The following is a 17,846-nucleotide window of genomic DNA, read 5'->3' on the forward strand; positions in this document are numbered from 1 at the left end:
CAGCGGCAAAAAGTTTTTTGAAGTTTCGAAGAAGGAAAAAATGACCCTCGGGTCCATAGAGAGTATTTAAAGAGTCAGGAATGAAGGCCCCCAACCGTCGGATGAAGACCCTAAAAGACCAACGGCCAGGGATCACTCTCCGTATCTGACGGTAAGAGGAAGGGCGAAAAATTGAAAAGACGCGGATCCGACGGCCTATATTCATTTTCTTGAAACACGGATACTCATCATTATGCCAAATCAATCGACACGACGGTTATACACCCAAAGCACCCAGGCCATCATTACGGACGGAGATTCGGGACCGATTTCCCACACCCGAAGCACGGAAAGGACAAACCGAACCTAGAGCTCGAGGCCGCCTAAAGAAGGAGCCCTCGACCTGGGGGGTGGCTGTTGTGTGGGAAAATGTGATGGACACCTGGACTGACGGTGCCACGACACGTGGCTATACTTACTTTCCACTGAGCACCCAACCATCGACGCTTCGTTTCCCTCAAGATCAGCTATAGAACCCGAAGATGAAGTCCATAATTAGGGCGACGACCCTATGAGGCGTCGACGGTTGATTTTGCCTGGGTCGACACGACAAGATCCCTCGACTGCAGAAGAGATCACTGGAAGGGGCGAGAAAGGTTAAACAACCACTAACGACGAGGGGAACGTCCCTTTTCGACATGATAGGTTACATGCAAAGATAAGGGAAGTCTGACAGCAGTAATTGCAATTTTACAAACCCCTTCCCCCCCCAGGGGACAGAAAAGCATTACGGAGAGTTACAGAGCCGTAATAGAATACTAATTGGTTGAGTGAACAGTACTAATTAGTGGGCTATGTCTGGGCCTAGAAGGGGAGAGCACTTGAGTGTTCCTACCTACGAAAGAAACCCACCCAGTGAATGAAGCCCGAGTACAAAAGAAGAAGGACCTCAATAGGAAAGGGGACCGAAAAATTCAAAAGAAAAAAGAAAGAGATAGAGAGAGAAAGAGAGATGATATTCATTGTAAACTCAGATTTCCACAAAAAGAAATATAGTATATACAGTGGATGTAGCTCTAATTTCATAGAGTGAACCACTATAAAATTCTTCTTGTTCATTTACATACAGTTCATTCAAACACAAAAATACTTAAATTCAACCTGAATCCACACTTTCATTAAACCCACAAGCCGGTAATCCAAAGGGGAACCCCAAGGTATTCCGGCGGGTTTATTGTTGACGAAATCCAACCGTCAACAGGGAAGTCGTCATAAATTTTTATTATCATGATAAGATACCTTTATGTATCATGGTAGGACACCGATGGTTTATTTGAATTTTTTGTACGACAAGCATCTCTAATACAGTTATAATTATTGTGTCAATTGTAAATTTAGTATTTAAGTACAAAAAAACATTCTTTAATATAATATTATTTATTGTATCAAAATTTTCATATATTATACTTTGTGACAAATTTCTCACTAAATATAACATATGAAAAATTTAACATTTGATTATTATTAGTTGAAATATTTATTGTAACTTTTACATTTTTTAATTATTTTAAAACTAAAAGTTTACTTTTATAACTTTCAAAGCTTAATTTAACATTTTAAATAACTTTATGCATTAAAATAAAAATAAAAATAACATATCATATTATACTTTTTTATGTTAAATATATAATTAGCATTAATATTTATATGAGAGATAGTCTTATAATAAATATGTACAAGTCACTCGTGGCAACTAACGGTATCTACTATATTAATTTTTAGGGCATATTAAATGTAGTGGAATGATATTCGAGTAATTTTTCCTTGCGATGATGATCATTTTTATTTGTTATTATTATTATTATTATTATTTTGAAAGAATGACGATGATAAATTGAAGGCATGGATTTGTGGAAAATCTGAACCAAGCTGTTAGATTGTTAATTATTTGTGGGCCAACAAGAAGAGGCAGTCCAATGGATTTGGACCCCAGGCCCGTTTATCAGCTTCGTCGATCGTCTGTTCTGTTCTTTTCTTTTTACAATTATTTTTTTTCCTGTTCGCCATTTTTGACATTTTCTCTTTTTGACTACCACGAGAGCGTGGAATTGTTTCCTTAAAATAATAATAATAATAATAATAATAAAAAGAGCGTGGATTTGTTTGTCAAAAAATATTTAATGGTGTTCAGCAAACGCAGGGCTTCGGCAGCCCTTTTTTTAATTAAAAATTTTAAAAAAATAACTCGAGTTATAATTTTTTTTAAGTTCATGTTCTTTTAAGTTTGAACTCGAATTTAAACTCGAGTTTGGGACTTAAGAACCTGTTTAGTTGAAAGATTCGTTCTCTGATTCGACTACAGTATTTTTTCTCACAAAAAACACACGTAAATCGAAAATGGTTCTAATCCATAAACCAAACGGGTAAAACTCGAGTTCAAGTTTCCCTTTCAATTCGAGTTCAAAAACTCGAACTCAAATTAATGAACAGTATTTTTTCTATTCTTAAAAATGCTATAACTTTTTCGTTTTAATTCTGATTGAGATGATTTTTTTCTATGTGTTGACAACGAAAAGACGAATAAAACCTCACCCATATACCCTATTAAAATTTTCCATCAGCATTGATTTTTTATTAAAATACTATCTAAATATAAATTTAAGTTTTGACTCACTCAAACACAAACTCAAAAAGATTTTTATCTCAAACCATAACTCAAATGTACACAATCAAACACAAACTTAAGTTACAATTTTAACTCAAATTATAACTCAAACTCAATTTAAAATTTACACTCAAATCACCTAACTCAAAAAGGACAAAACAACAAGCCCCAAATTGCTAGCTCCTAGCGTCATCCGAAAAGCAACTGAATTTGTCCAAAAAACAGCCAAGGAATTGCCAACTTCTCTATTAGATGGATGATATTATTGTATGATTTTCTAAATAGGAATCCAAAATAAAATTTTAATCATTAAAAAATAGAAGAAAATTTTCAATTTTCAAGGAAAAAATAAAAAGGCTAGAAATAGAAAAGGCTTTTCGGCAAAAAAATAAAAATTAAAAATTAAAAATATTAAAAAATAAATTCACCCATAATTTTAAATCATAATTTATAATTTTTTAAAATATATTTTAAAAAAAAAAACATATATAAAATGAAGATATTTCTAAATTTATAAATCAAACTTCCACTAAATAAAAATTTTAGTTATTTATAAGCCACTAATATCATGCCGCGTATGCAGAACGTAGGGCTAGCTTCCGTGTGAAATGTGGTAGTCCGCGTGCTGGTTCCTCTGGAATATTCTTCATATATATAAATATATTTAAATTCACCTGTTTTCCTCGAATTTGCGTTTCACCTCAACAAACCCTAAAACCGCTTTTTCTCAGATTTTCTACAACTTTCTCACCCCCCAAACAAAAGAACAGAAAATGGCGTCGTTCAGCGAAGCTCCCCCTGGCAATGCAAAGGCCGGAGAGAAAATCTTCAAAACCAAGTGCGCTCAGTGCCACACCGTCGAAAAAGGCTCTGGTCACAAGCAAGGTAATCGATCATCAAGTTTTCTTCTTTTTCTTTTTCAATTTTTTTTATGTTCTGATTTTGTGAAATTAAGGTTTTTGGGTGGCTAATTTTCTTGTCTTTCGGTTGGATCTATCGGTGATATGTACATATCTATGTAAGTTGTTTGGATCTGTTCTGATCATGGTGTTTCGTCTTGTTTGGATTCTATCATTACAATTTTGTGCGTTTTCTGTACTTTTAGATCTTTAGGCATTTCTTAACCGAATGATGTGATGTGATATAAACCCGGTATTTCGATGGAATTTGTTTATTTGATTATTGTTAAAGCTTGAGAAGATAAATGATTGTGTTCGGTTTTTGTGTTCCAATGGTTCGCTGAACCTGGGTAAAGTTGGCACCTTTGATCGGAGTCCAAAAGAAATGGTTGGAGATTTTGAATTTCTTCATTACATTTTTTACCAGGAAAATTGTCTCCAAATGGAACCAATGGCGTATCCCCATGTTATTAAAGAGGAATAATGAACAAATCAGGAGATTATTTCCCTTAAAAATGAATTGGAATAGCTAATACTTAGAAGCGTGATAACATTTTGGAACTTGAGTATTTGTTTTGTTTGATATCATTTCTCTAGCATTGTTAGGTCTAGAATATCAATGTTTAGAGTGAAATGTCTGGGAGCTGAGAAATTGATGACTACTTGTTTGTCTTGTCATTTTATAATGATTTTCTTTTATGGCCAGAATGCTTTTAGCCGTGTACTTTCCCCATGTCCCCTTGAAGTTATCACATAAATTTTTCGATTACATTATTCCTTTTGAAATTGGGAACTATCGACTTTCGTTCTTAAAGTTTTTGTGATGATCTTAAAGATTTCTGAAAATTCAGGACCCAATCTAAATGGATTGTTTGGAAGGCAGTCTGGAACAACTCCAGGATACTCTTACTCTGCTGCTAACAAGAACATGGCTGTGAATTGGGAGGAAAAGACATTGTATGATTACTTGCTAAACCCCAAGAAGGTATGAATGTTTTCAAGTTTCAATCTACTTTCTCTATTATCTCATGGCTTTGTGATTTCGGAATGCTTGTTTGATTCTTTTAGAGTTTTAGTATCCTGGCTAACATGCCTCTGTGTATGTTTGGTGCTCAAACTTTAGCTTATGCTTGCTATGGTCGGGCATTTCGTCTTTTTCGTCTTTTCTTCTAATTGTCTTTCTGGATTCAGATCCAGAGTTCCCTTTTCCCAAATTAATGATTATTGTGGTGTTCGTTTTTTGACCATGAATTGTTATCATCTCTGTGTACTTTTTATCCTTCTGTTAGTACTGATCCTCGAAAAAACTCGTCTTGCAGTACATTCCTGGAACGAAGATGGTGTTCCCGGGATTGAAGAAACCTCAGGACCGCGCAGACTTAATTGCCTATTTGAAGGAATCTACTGCTTCTTAAAAGATGTATCCTCATCCCATTCCATTTTGCAGCAGTTAATATTTGTTCGCACAGAGCGGCTGAATTGCCTTTTGTTTTACCAATAAACTAAAGACCATTTAGGTCTGCAATGCTCGGAGTTTTGCTTTCCTATTATTTCTCTAGGAAGAGGTTGCTGTAATTGGCAAACAAACGTAACAATCAGTTTGGTTATAATTTTTTGGATTTGGTGGAACACCATTTTACTGATTATAAATTATTGGATAATTTCTTTTATATTTTTATCTCGGTGCGAATATTGTTATAAGCTTTATATACATCAGGAACTGATGAGCAAGGATTTTATTTTTTTCTCCTCTGGTGAGGATGAACTGAGTAAGATCTTAAGGACTTGAGGAAATGGAATTTTTGAGGATAGTCATTATATGATTGAACATGAAAGCTTATATTCCATGACCAATTCTTTATGCCATTGGAAGATGACAATTAGCCCCCAATATGAGGGTCATATTGATGTTGGTGAGAGCTTAAACTCATTTTGCAAGATCAGCTGTTTTTGGACGGTAAAGCTTGAATTTTCGGGAAAAACACGGTACTGGGGAAATCAGGACTCTGTGGCGGGGAGCACTGGTAGGTGGTAATATTAGTACGTGTTTCTCAACATTATGTTTTGATAGATGAAAATCAGAATATAATGAAAATAGAAAAACTTATTACAGCATTAAAATTGGGAGTTCTTATGAGCATGTTATTTTACTCTACTAATAGAAATTGTATTTTTAATGTTAATTTTTTAACAGTTTAGCTTGCAACAGGAGCAGCTGTGAATTTTTTAATATGAACTAATATAAAAAATTAATTAACTTTTAAAATTTATTGTTTCTACCGGTACAACAAAATAACATGTTTCACGTAAAATTCTTTTTTAATGATTAGATTCTAAGCTAGAATAATATACAAAAACTTGTGTCTTGGGGTTCGGTTCGTAAGTGAAAACCCAAAAACCAAAAACAAAAAAACAAAAAACCATAGAAAAGGGGAGAGAACGTAAATAACAGGATGTAGAAAGACTAATACAGGCTGATTCATCGTTTTTTTATTTCGGTTGAGACTGGAAAGGACGGCGAAGCCCTGGTATCTGCAACACAAAGTAGTCATATGAACTGACCATCAGTTTCATTACAAACGTACATGTAACAAGACTTGAACTCGTATTTTCCTAACTAAAGAATTGCATCACCAAACTATGGTCTTAAAAACATAGCTTCAATAATATTGTTATGTCCGCCGCCAATATATAACCGTGAATGGTAACACCTCAAAACATAAGTTGAATAAAGATCAAACATCCCAAGTAATCACGTATCCCCTTTAAACATGTTTCTATTTTAAGTTACTTTAAACAAAGTAAATTTGCCATAGAACGATCACATTCACATTCCCAATTTATTGGTCCCAATTTCATATCCTCGAATTTAACCGTTCGTCGTTGCCCCGGGCTGTGTTATAGTTCATACAAATATTGGAAGAAGTGACAGTATCATAGAAATTTCTCCTCTGTTGCCTCTTAGGGTTGGGGGTTGGGGACGGCATAAATGAGTCTAATTCCTAGTGATCTAAGAGGTACGAATCTTTCTTCCTTTCATGACATCCAAAGAGGAGAAACTGACCTCAACTCCATGGGGGCCTATTCGGTTCCGAGATATAAAGTTAAGTATCAGAGTGGCAAACTCCTCAGGTACATCTTCCTGCAAAAATTTGGAACACAATTGGCACCATTTCTTAAATGAAAGATGAATTACGAGGTGAGCGAAAATTCAAAAAATAAAATAAAGCACCATGAAACACAATCGATATTTACCTGTATAGCATGCCCGGTATGTCTCACAACAACCATTTGAAATTTTCCTTGCATTTGACCAATCGTGAGAGCTCTGTTTTAGACAAAATAAATAAACAGGGGTAGGCCACGTTAGCAGAAAGTTTCAAAAGAATCTCTAATCAAGCCCCCTCTGCTATGTCATTCGTAAGGACAATGGAGTCGAATTTTATCAATCCTTGTTTTCAAATTTTGTTTCCTAAATAGAAATCTATGAAATGTGAAATCTGATTTCATACCATATCATGCCAACATGAAAAGTCTAGGAAAAAAAAATATCATATTCAATATGTGACCTGATCTAATCAAGCAGTGACGTCGTAATATGTTACTATACTTAGATGAACTCTGATGTCATTAGAAAAATACTACAAATAAATATAATGGTAGGCAAGTCCATGGGGAGAACCTGTCCAGTCGGTCTGTTCCAGCCAAAAGCAGCAGCTTCGGAACAGGACTTGACAGAAATTTTTCTGAAAGGCCTTCATACCTGCAAGTAACTAACTGTTTAGTAACTGAACTGGAGTGGCAATGACTTATGAAACACCAGGTATCATATAAAAGTAAAAAATCCACTAAATTACGTTCACCAGAGAGACCTTGGCTGACCATGTGGGTCATTTGAAGCGAGTATTCTCAAAGCTTAGAGAATACAAGCTTTATGTGAAGAAAGAAAAGTGCGAATTCTGCCGCCAAGAAGTGAAGTTCTTGGGACATTGGGTCAGAAAGGGGCAGATTCAGATGGATGAAAAGAAGGTGCCGGCAATCCTTGATTGGCCTACTCCGACTAAGGTAACTGACCTGAGATCTTTTCTGGGACTTGCTAATTATTATCGCAAGTTTATCAGGGGCTATTCGAAGAAGGTGAACCCTTTGACAGATTTGCTTAAGAAGGACCAGAAGTGACATTGGAAGGATGAGTGCCAAGCGGCATTTCAAAAGTTAAAAGGATGTTGTTGCATCTGAGCCAGTATTCAAGTTGCCTGATTTTGAGAAACCATTCAAAGTGCTTACTGATGCCTCTGGCCGTGCTATTGGGGGTGTGTTGGTTCAAGAGGGACATCCATTGGCTTTTGAGAGTCGAAAGTTGAAAGACTATGAGCAAAGGTATTCAGTCCATGAGAAAGAGATTGATAGGTTTCAGAGAAGACTCAATTGAGATTAGGGCTGAATTAGGGCTTATTATTATTAATCAAATCAATTGAAAAACAAATCCTGACCTACAATTCGAGAGGTAGGTCAATCTCTCCTAAACTCCTAACTATTCCTAATAACTTGACAAAACTCAGCATAAGCCTAATTAACTTCCTAATATCCTCTTTATACTAAAGCCCTAAATCCTTAAAATACCAAAAGACTACTCTGCCCCCTAATCTTACGCCTAACATAAGTCTGTAAGGGCTTGGGCTTAACAGAGATGACTGCGGTTGTGCACTGCCTTGATGCTTGGAGGCACTATCTCTTGGGCACAAAGTTCACTGTCATGACGGATAATGTGGCCAATACTTACTTCAAAACTCGGAAGAACCTGACCCCGAAGCAAGCAAGATGGCAAGAATTCTTGGCTGAATTTGATTTTGTGTGTATGCACAAGCCGGGAAGGGAGAATCAAGTGGCTGATGTGTTAAGTAGGAGGGATGTTCAAGCCTATGTTGCAGCGTTGTCTGCGGTGCAGTCAACTTTTCTCGACCGGGTGAGGGAGCAGGCTATGCCCAACACAACCTACTCGAAGCTGAAACAGGAAGTCAGCGAGGGTGTGGTTAAGAGGTACCTAATTGAAGATGATCTGTTATATGCCAAGGGTGACAGATTATTTGTCCCTAGCGGAGGGGGACTACGGCGAGAATTACTGCGGGAGATGCATGACCCTCAGTGGACAGGTCACCCAGGTATGGAAAGAATGTTGGCTTTATTGTCTAAGTCATATTTTTGGCCAAAGATGGGTGACCATGTTGAATTCTATGTGAAGACCTATAAGGTATGCTAGCAAGATAAGCTTGAGAAGAAGAAGCGGGGTTGTTGCAGCCCCTTCCTATTGCTGAAAAGCCATGGGAGTTGATTTCCATGGACTTTATTGTGGGTTTTCCAGAAGTTAAGGGGATGAGTTTGGTTCTAGTTGTGGTTGATTGGTTCTCGAAGTATGTTATCTTCATTCCAGTACCAAATGCTTGTACTGCTGAAGTTGCGGCAGAGTTAATTTTCAAGCATGTGGTGAAACTTTTTGGATTACCAAGAGACATTGTCAGTGATAAAGACTCGGTTCACTGGTCAGTTTTGGACTGCTTTGTTTTATATGATGGGTTCGGAGTTGAAATTCTCTACAGCCAATCATCCGCAGACCGATGGCCAAATAGAGAGAATGAATCAGTTGCTGGAAGAGTACCTAAGGCATTATGTGAGTGCAAGTCAGAGGGACTGGGCTGATTTACTTGATGTTGCACAGTTTTGTTACAACTTGCACAAATCCTCAGCCACGGGAATGAGTCCTGCAGAGTTGGTGATGGGTCAACAACCTCTGACTCCTCATGAAGTAGCCAAGCAGAAGTCCCAAGGAGTTTGCCCTGCTGCTTACAGGTTTGCACGGGACAAGACCGAACTATTGGAACAGGCGCGGGACAGTCTATCTAAGGCTGCTAGGAGAATGAAAAAGGATGCTGATAAGCATCGTAGAACGTTAGAGTTCGATGTAGGGGATAAGGTGTTGCTGAAACGTACTCCCCAAATTTGGAAAAAGGTGACAAACAAGCGGTTCCACAAGTGGCTGGTTGCGAAGTATGATGGCCCTTTTGAGGTAGTGAAGCGTATTGGGAATGTTGCCTATGGATTGAAGCTGCCTGAACGGTTGAAGATTCATCCCACATTTCATGTGAGTTTTCTAAAACCATTCCATGAAGATGGTGAAGGCAGTAGTCGGACTCGAGACAAGTGAGCTCCTCCAACGATCAGAGTTGAGTTTGACAAGGAGATTGAGAAGATCCTTGATCACAGAACGTTGGGAGCAAGCAAGAAAAACTGGAGGGCTGAGTACTTAATTCAGTGGAAAGGAAGTAGTGTGGCAAACGCTACTTGGGAGAAGGCAGTCTCCCTCTGGCAGTTCGAAGATCAAGTAAATGCTTACTTGAATAGCCTCCCGACGAGGACATCGGTTTCTTCTGGTGGGGGTGGTTTGTTAGCCCCTTAGTGGCGTGGGGCGCTGTGTCTTGGTTGGGTTAGGTTCACCACCAAGGCCACTGACCGAGACACCAAGGCATGCTATGGGTGGGCATGGCCTTAGGTCGAACTTGGTTGGATAGGATGGCTGACTTCACGGTGATGTGCGTGGGATTGGCCCAATGGGCGTGTGTTGAGGGCCCTGGTTAGCCTAGGTGGCTGTTCCAGGGGCCCAACGGGCTAAGATGTGGCCCAAGACCCGGATGACTTAGAGACCTGGTCAGATGACACATATCGGTGGCGGTTATGAGCGGTTACCGACGTTTCCCAGCCCTTGGCGGGCATGTGCGCGGAAATGATGGGCAGAGACAAGTCTGAAGGACAAATGGCAAGCTGCATAGCCAGACAGCATGCCTGGCAGTTACTCAGAGTGACCAGGCGCCCAGATGGCTCGTGCGGGTTGGTCCAGGACACTGTTGGCAGTTATTTGTTGTAATCTGCCTTGTATGGCTATATGTTCCACGAAAATGGCAGAGACATGAAAATGTCATGATCCTGCATTGACTGTAAACACTTGTATTTCCTTCTTGTTGAATGAATAACAGGGTTGGGTGAAATTTCCCGTAAGATTGTGCCTTGCGTTTGCGTGTGTGGGTTCATGTGTGATTCCTTACTGTTGCGCTATTGAGTGTGCTGTGTTGATTCGTGTTTGGCTGACTAAGTGTGGGTCACTTAGGCCATCACATGGTCGATTTGTTCGAGAAAATTTGCGCGAGAGACTGTCCCTGTGACAGTTGGTATCAGAGCCAAGGTCTGATACCAATCAGCATATTCATTAGCATCACAACTTGGCAAAATCATCGCATGTTATACATTTCTTTTTCCACAATGTGCTTCATTTGGCAAAAGAAACTAAAGGAATGGTCGTGTACTTGTACTATCAACCATTTGTGTGAGAGAGAGACTCATATTAAGTTCAAGCGTTCCTTTTTCCCCTCCTTTGACTAATGGAAATTTTTGTTTCTAGCCTTTTTACCTGATCTAGCTAATATATGGAATAGTCAGTCCTAAAAAAGGTTGTCATCAACTCAACCATGAAATTGTGCACCAGACCAGAATACATCACGAAAGAACAAATCCTTCCAAGACCCAGTGTTGGAGATACATCTGAATGCTGTAGCATCAATTAAAAATACTTAAAGTAACGACAAGCTAAGACACCCGAAATACGTACCAGCCTCTCCAATACTGTTCTGTTTCTTCCAATCGTGCTCTGTAAATGTAACTGCAGCACAAACTCAGAGCTATGAATGACCATGGACAGTATAAAACAGACAAACTCGCTTGATCCAAGAGTCAGGTAACTGAAACCATTACAGATGCCAGGTCCTAGATAATTATAAAACAGTCCTTACCATTTCTTTGATTCATTATACTTTAATGTGGTAGGGATTGATAGACGAGCAGAATCAATGTTTCTTAAAGTGCCTCCTCTGACACTCCATTCAATCTACAAAAGGTTTAATTTGAGTTAAAATGACACATACATTACCATTGAACAAAAGGAAGCATCCCCCCGCCCCCGCCACAAAAAAAAAAAACACAAACACACACACGCACAAAATATATATATATATATATATATATATATCTAATTCCATGAGCACCACCAATAAACTCATAACAAAGGTTAGAGACAAATAAAAAGCAATATTTACTCAGAAAAAGTAAACAGAGATTATAAAAATAAAATAAAAAGAAGATCTTCAGAACTTATTGCTGGGTCTAAGTCATTCAAAATTTTGAATGATAACAATTAATTGCAATAGATCATCTGGGAAGAAAGATCACGTACTTATTTCGTTCATGTCCAACAATAGACAAAACACTATCATCTTGACTTCAGACTTTACTGATTAACTTTACTCATTAAGATGTTCTTTCCAGAAAGGATCACAGAACACCAAATGTTCAAGAACAACAAGACTCAAAACTAAAAGAAATCATGGCGTAACTTTTAGTTCCAGGAGAAAACCTACTTAGTATCTGCCACATAACTGTAAAAAGAACGGTAACAAATGAAAATGTCACAGATATAAGCCTCTTATTCACTAGTTTAACTTCCCAATTAGAGTTGTCAAATGGGACGGGCCGTTAATGTCACAGATTTAAGCCTCTAGTTGATACTTTTAGGTCTTTTAATGTTAATATATCTTGTACTTCTGATCTATGGGATGGGTGCAATAAAACTAAATATTTATACGTTACGGTGCATTATTTTGATAATAAATGAGTTTTACAAAAGAGAATAATAGGTCTTCGTTTATGTCCATTTCATCATAACGCAAATACTATTTTTGGAACAATAATGAAAATTTTTGGGTTTTATAGGATAAAAGATAAAGTTTTAACTATTACTTTTGATAATGCGTCAGCTAACACGGCTGCAATTAACATGTCTAAACGTAGTTTGAAACCAGCGTTTGGTGGTGAAATTTTTTATCAACGGTGTGCATGTCACATAATAAATTTAGTACAAGAAAGAATTGAACATATTTCCTGTAATCTAACAAATATTAGAGAATCTTTATTATTCATATCTAGTTCTGAAGCTTGGCTCCAAGAATTTCAACAATATTGCAGGAGTAGCCAGATGCGCCCAAGAAAATTTTCAACTAATGTGAGACATAGGTGGAACTCCACCTACTTAATGTTGAAGGCAACACTCCCGTATCAACAGTTCATCACAACGTATGTAAACAGTAAGAACGATCAAATTTTAATTTTTGATACAGAGTGGAGTATTGATGAGTACTTTTTTAAATTTTTAGAAGTTTTCTACAATGCTACTGAATTACTTTGCGGAGTTTATTATCCTACTGCATAATTAACTTTGTACCAACTATTTAATATTTCAGAAATATTTTTTTATTATAGGGATACTTCACTTTTTAGAAATATAGTTAAGCTAATAGAAGCTAAATTTAAAAGTTATTGGTCCGGTGTCCTATATTATATGCATTAACAACCATTTTAGATCCTAGATGCGGAGTAGATGAGACCGAATCTTTAATGACTACTACGACAGAAAATTTATGTATTGATATGCTACTAACTATTACTGATGCTAGGAAAATGTTAGAAAAATTATTTGATTTGTATGAAGCAAATTACGGAACAGGTCAAAAAGAACATGGAACATTGACGCCAGCAAGCAGTTCGGAGCCTAAAGGCTCATCGTGGAGCTTCTTGAAGAAAAAAGAGAAAACATCAGGATCGTCATCAACACAAGTGTCTACCGAATTGGTTAAATATTTTGAATCAAATTTTATAATCGATGATGACAAACTGGACATCTTACAGTGGTGGAAAAGCAAGACCGATCGTTTTCTAACACTTTCCGTAATAGCCCGTGACGTTCTGACAACTCCAGTGTCAACAATTGCATTGTAGTAAGCATTTAGTGTAAGCAACCGAATTCTTGACGAAAATAGAAGCAGAATGTATCCGGATATCTCGGAGGGGCTAATGTGCGTTAAAGACTAGGAAGATGCCAGAAGACAAAAACAACAATATACAGATGATTCAATTCAAAAATATTTTTCTAACTTACATAACAGAATCATCTGGAAGCACTTAGATTTTGTAATTTACTTATCCTAGAATACTGCACTCTTTTTTCCTTCACTAAGATTTTGTCCCGATCTCCCCACGGGTTTTTAACGAGGCAGTCATTTATGTGTACTTATTCGCATTATCTTAATTCAATAAAATCACATCTTTTGGGGGCATAGGAATTTTTTTTATTAAATATTAAAAAAAAATAAAAGGGCCAAGGCCAGCCCGTGAAGGACCTGAGCCCAGGCCCGGCCCTGACTCTTATGGACTAGGGCCGAGGGCCAGTGCTGGGCCTGAGGGCTTCTCCTCAATTGTGCAAGGCCGTGCTAGGCACGGCCCAGGCCCGTCACGGACGGGCCTGGGGTTAGAAGGGCCGTGCCGGCCCGGCACGGCCCTTTTGACACCTCTATTCCCAATTGAATCAAGGAAAACAAAAAAAGCAGTGTTCTTCAATAAGCTCTCAATTTAAATATATTCTAGAGTAATCGAGCAATTATGCCACTTTATAAAGTTTTCTAATCAGCAGAACACCAGATTCAGCAAAAATCATATGAACCACCCTGCCATCCTCATATATAAACACATATAAATTGTTTTGTTGTTTATTTGATTCCTACAAATTCAAAGTTCGTTCAATTTTGCTGTCAAAGCCAAATGAGGGAGTAGGAGATGGGAAAAATATATCAGAAGTCCTGTTTAAAATAGAAATAATAACGAAATACGATGGAAGTGACATATATTTGTTAGAAGATGGGAAGAAGATATTGTACGTACTGCTTTTTCAATGCTTGAAAAATGCTGCATCCTGCTAGATAGAATTTTTTGCATATGAATTAATGAAGCCAAAGCTGTTCCCTGAAATAATTGCAACTGTCAGTATAGTTCCGACGCCTGTAGTAAGTTAATACTTACAAGGCAATGATTGGACAATTAGATTCAAAATCAAACCTCTACAACATCAACGACAACCAGCCCAGCCAAGCTAGGAATTGCTTTTCTTGCAGCAACATGCACAGCAACTGAACCTCCCATGCTGCCAGTAATATGCACCCAGAGAATTATTTTTAGTAAAAGTTGAGGGGCACAAGAAATCCTCAAAGAAAGTGAAACACTGTTATATGTTTCTCTAAATAACGCAAATAGCTAATCCCACTCATTCAAGGACCAAAAGCTTCCTACATTAGCACTAAAGTCTAAAGCACATGACGTGATTGTCTTATCCAAGCATAGGCCCTTAAAAGAATTTGAAAGTTGCTGCATATCTTGTGCATTTTGTATCCAAAATTCAAATGAAAAGAAAAATAAACATTTGACAGTTTGGTTTCTGTCTCAAAAAAAAAAAAAAAAACGCCCCACTTTATAAACTGGGATCATTTAGTTACCAAAGAGATTTATGATAAAGGTGAGAAACATTGAGGACAAACTTAACAATTAAATGAGCACAACCTGTGACCAACAAGCACGATTGCTGGAGGAGAATCTCCGTACATTGCTTTCACAACAGCCACAACATCATTGCACATTGTCTGCATAAAAGTATTACCCTTTATAAAACAAAAAGAATACTGAATGATCACTGAAAAGAAGACCAAATGATCACTTCTATATGAACTCAGAAATACTATGATTCACCCAAACAAAAATGAAAAGAAAAAACCTCCTCGAAATTCACAAATTAGACGGAAGTAGTGGCAAGTCATGTGCAAGTGGCAAAGTAGTGGGTCAGGCGTAAGTGGAAGTAGTGGAAATGAAGTCTTGTGTTATGATTCGTGAACTCGCTTTCATGATGTGTAGAGGGACTCAAAAATCATATTTCACACATTTTGAGGTTAAGCAACTAATGAGAGAACACATGCTGGCAACGAATATTCTTAGAAACACAACTTTACCTCAATGGAAAGGTCCAGATCGTTTTCTGAGGTTGACTTTCCATGCCCTCGCAAGTCCATGGCAACTACTCGAGCCTTTTCTTTTATTATTTTTGCTGACAATGCAAAAGAGAGCCTGGCAAAATGAATCATGTGATTTACCATTGTCAGCATGGAACCTAGAAGCCTGAAACTTTCCCACTAGTATAAACTGAAGAAAAATATATGAAAAAAAGCTTGCATGGGTTCTGTCATGTACAAAACAGATAATTTAATATTAAACAGCCTGGAAAAATATGAGCAGATGTTGTAAGAGAAAGACACGGTCGTTGGAAAAAATTAATGATTGGCTGGGCCTCTTGAGATGAAACTTGCAGAATTATGTAGTTGACATTTTTTTTTGGGGGGGGGGGGGGGGGGGGAAAAACAAAAAAAAAAGAAGAGAGAGAAACATCCTCTTTCAAATCAACCTCCTTCATGAAGATCGAAAGAATAGCTTTTTGCATCTTTCAAATGTTAACCTAATTGTGATCGTGTTCATTAATTCATAAATGGCAGGAAAAATTGGAGCATGAAGAAAATGTTCAGAAGTAAAACAGCCGGAATAACTATCAAACATACCCAGAATAACCACCTCCATGCAGACAAAAGACAACAGGCCCTTCTTTTCCTGCCATATACACATGAAATACCTAAAATGATAAAGCACATTAGAATAAAAACAATCACAAAAGAATGGAATCGGATACGCGTAGCTAAAGGGTCGAAATATCACACTCACATCGTTGGAGTCTGGAATGCAGATATCATCTTCTCGGTCAAAGTAACCCAGCCAATCTACAGGTGAGTATTTTTGTAAAGAGGTCCTATAACAACATTTTGGAATAAAGATTATTACTTGATTAAGCCCCAAAGTTCTGCCATTGAACAGTACTCAATCCAAATAAAACAATGAAGAAAATCTAAATTTTGATCCAAATGACAAGTACAATAAAAATATCACCACAAGTTACACAACATTCTTAGTATATATGAACATGGTCGTGAGGAAACTACTTACACAAATTTTCTTGGAAAATTACATTAAACCAGTAAAGTTACGAAGATATTCCTAGTGAAATATAAAATATGTTTGTCAGAAAACTTACAGAAATTTTGCAGGAAAATTACATCAAACGAATAACAAACTCACACATACTGATACTATACTAGACTAGATTATAATATGATTTCGGTTTATTGTCCGAAAGCAAAAAATTGTAGGAAAAAGCCATTTTTATCACTACAATTCAGGATTCGCACATCTTTCGAACTCGAAAAGCGAGTTTAAAGGATCATCTGAAAGGAAAGAAAAGACAAGAAAAGGCAAAAGCAAAACGGAAGTTGCTAACTCACTGCGTCGGAGGGCGATGAGGAAGAGATGCAAAGGCAGAGAGAGATTGGTCTTGCTGCTGTGGCTGATCGGTGCTTTCTCTCTCCTCGGGAAGCGAAGCGAGGGTCGATGAATCCATGGCTCTTCCTTCTTCGGATTCCACCAAAAATCTCCTTCCGATGATGATGATGATGATGATGAACGTTTGAGGAAATGACAGACCAAACTGAACTCGGCTTCTCTTTAGGCGATCGATTCCCGGGAAAGTTTTGCACTTTGCGAGTTTGCTCAGCTGGAAAATCTTTTTCTACCAGATAGACGAAAATATCCCTGTGTAGAATGGGCCCTGATAGTTCCTCAGCCCAAAGGGGGCTCAGGCATCTGGCATCATGTTCAAGCCGCAGGTGCTTCCCTTTTTTTTATTTTCTCTATTGACGTTTAAGAAGATACTCTAATATGCTACGCGTATCCGTAGTTTAAGTTTTTTTAATTATAATATTATTAAAAAATAATAATATATTAATAGATCAAGTTTTTCATCCGTTAGATTTATATAAAATCACGTAAAATTTAAAAAGTATACAGATTTAATGATTAAAAAAACATAATCCACTAATATATCAGACGTACTAAAAAATTTCTCATATTATTAATCATATGAAGTATTTACACAAAATAATCAGTTGTCTTTAATTTAATAATATTTTTAATTTGTCTTTTTTATAGTTGTTAAGATAATATTATTTCAGATATACCTATTTTCATGTGGGCGGTTATAAATTTGCATAACTGATTTTAGGGGTAGTCAATGAAGGATCAAAATATTATTATGGATTATTTTACAGACTCATGGACAAATATCACAATTTGTGGACATTTTTTTTTATCTATTGCATAATGTATATATATGTAATTAACTCTAATTTTATTTCCTAATTTATGTCATAAACTTTGTTAAAAGATAAATTCTAATATGAGTTTGATAGTGTGTACCCTATGGATTTGAATCACTTGTTAGTTTT

General features: G+C 37.1%; 2 protein-coding genes across 2 annotated transcripts; one reads left to right on the forward strand and one right to left on the reverse strand.

Moving 5' to 3' along the window:
- The first annotated feature begins 3,326 nt into the window (after positions 1-3,326).
- LOC21408198 (cytochrome c) lies at positions 3,327-5,184 on the forward strand. The gene is made up of 3 exons (XM_010106226.2): positions 3,327-3,529; positions 4,395-4,528; positions 4,863-5,184. Exons 1-3 carry the CDS (start codon positions 3,418-3,420, stop codon positions 4,956-4,958), a joined length of 342 nt encoding a protein of 113 aa, XP_010104528.1. The 5' UTR covers positions 3,327-3,417; the 3' UTR covers positions 4,959-5,184.
- A 683-nt stretch (positions 5,185-5,867) lies between these two features.
- Positions 5,868-17,122, reverse strand: LOC21408200 (protein phosphatase methylesterase 1). The gene is made up of 13 exons (XM_024170872.1): positions 16,848-17,122; positions 16,234-16,318; positions 16,074-16,144; positions 15,474-15,588; positions 15,031-15,110; positions 14,533-14,617; positions 14,359-14,439; positions 11,382-11,476; positions 11,201-11,251; positions 7,226-7,306; positions 6,799-6,871; positions 6,608-6,685; positions 5,868-6,075 (listed from the first exon to the last, which is right to left on the reverse strand). The coding sequence occupies exons 1-13, from the start codon at positions 16,961-16,963 to the stop codon at positions 6,034-6,036; spliced, it is 1,053 nt and encodes a 350-aa protein (XP_024026640.1). The 5' UTR covers positions 16,964-17,122; the 3' UTR covers positions 5,868-6,033.
- Between the last annotated feature and the right edge of the window lie 724 nt (positions 17,123-17,846).

The sequence above is a fragment of the Morus notabilis genome, unplaced genomic scaffold, assembly GCF_000414095.1.
Source record: "Morus notabilis unplaced genomic scaffold, ASM41409v2 Scaffold485, whole genome shotgun sequence".
NCBI lineage: Eukaryota > Viridiplantae > Streptophyta > Magnoliopsida > Rosales > Moraceae > Morus > Morus notabilis.

What these genes read in the sequence shown, in the direction of transcription:
- LOC21408198 (XM_010106226.2), top strand. Translation starts at nt 3,418, where the DNA reads ATGGCGTCGTTCAGCGAAGCTCCCCCTGGCAATGCAAAGGCCGGAGAG. An exon ending in AGGCTCTGGTCACAAGCAAG is followed by an intron (nt 3,530 to 4,394) that starts GTAATCGATCAT and finishes CTGAAAATTCAG; the next exon opens with GACCCAATCTAAATGGATTG. An exon ending in ACTTGCTAAACCCCAAGAAG is followed by an intron (nt 4,529 to 4,862) that starts GTATGAATGTTT and finishes CTCGTCTTGCAG; the next exon opens with TACATTCCTGGAACGAAGAT.
- LOC21408200 (XM_024170872.1), bottom strand. Translation starts at nt 16,963, where the DNA reads ATGGATTCATCGACCCTCGCTTCGCTTCCCGAGGAGAGAGAAAGCACC. An exon ending in GCATTCCAGACTCCAACGAT is followed by an intron (nt 16,145 to 16,233) that starts GTGAGTGTGATA and finishes TTATCATTTTAG; the next exon opens with GTATTTCATGTGTATATGGC. An exon ending in TTGTCGTTGATGTTGTAGAG is followed by an intron (nt 14,440 to 14,532) that starts GTTTGATTTTGA and finishes CAATTATTTCAG; the next exon opens with GGAACAGCTTTGGCTTCATT.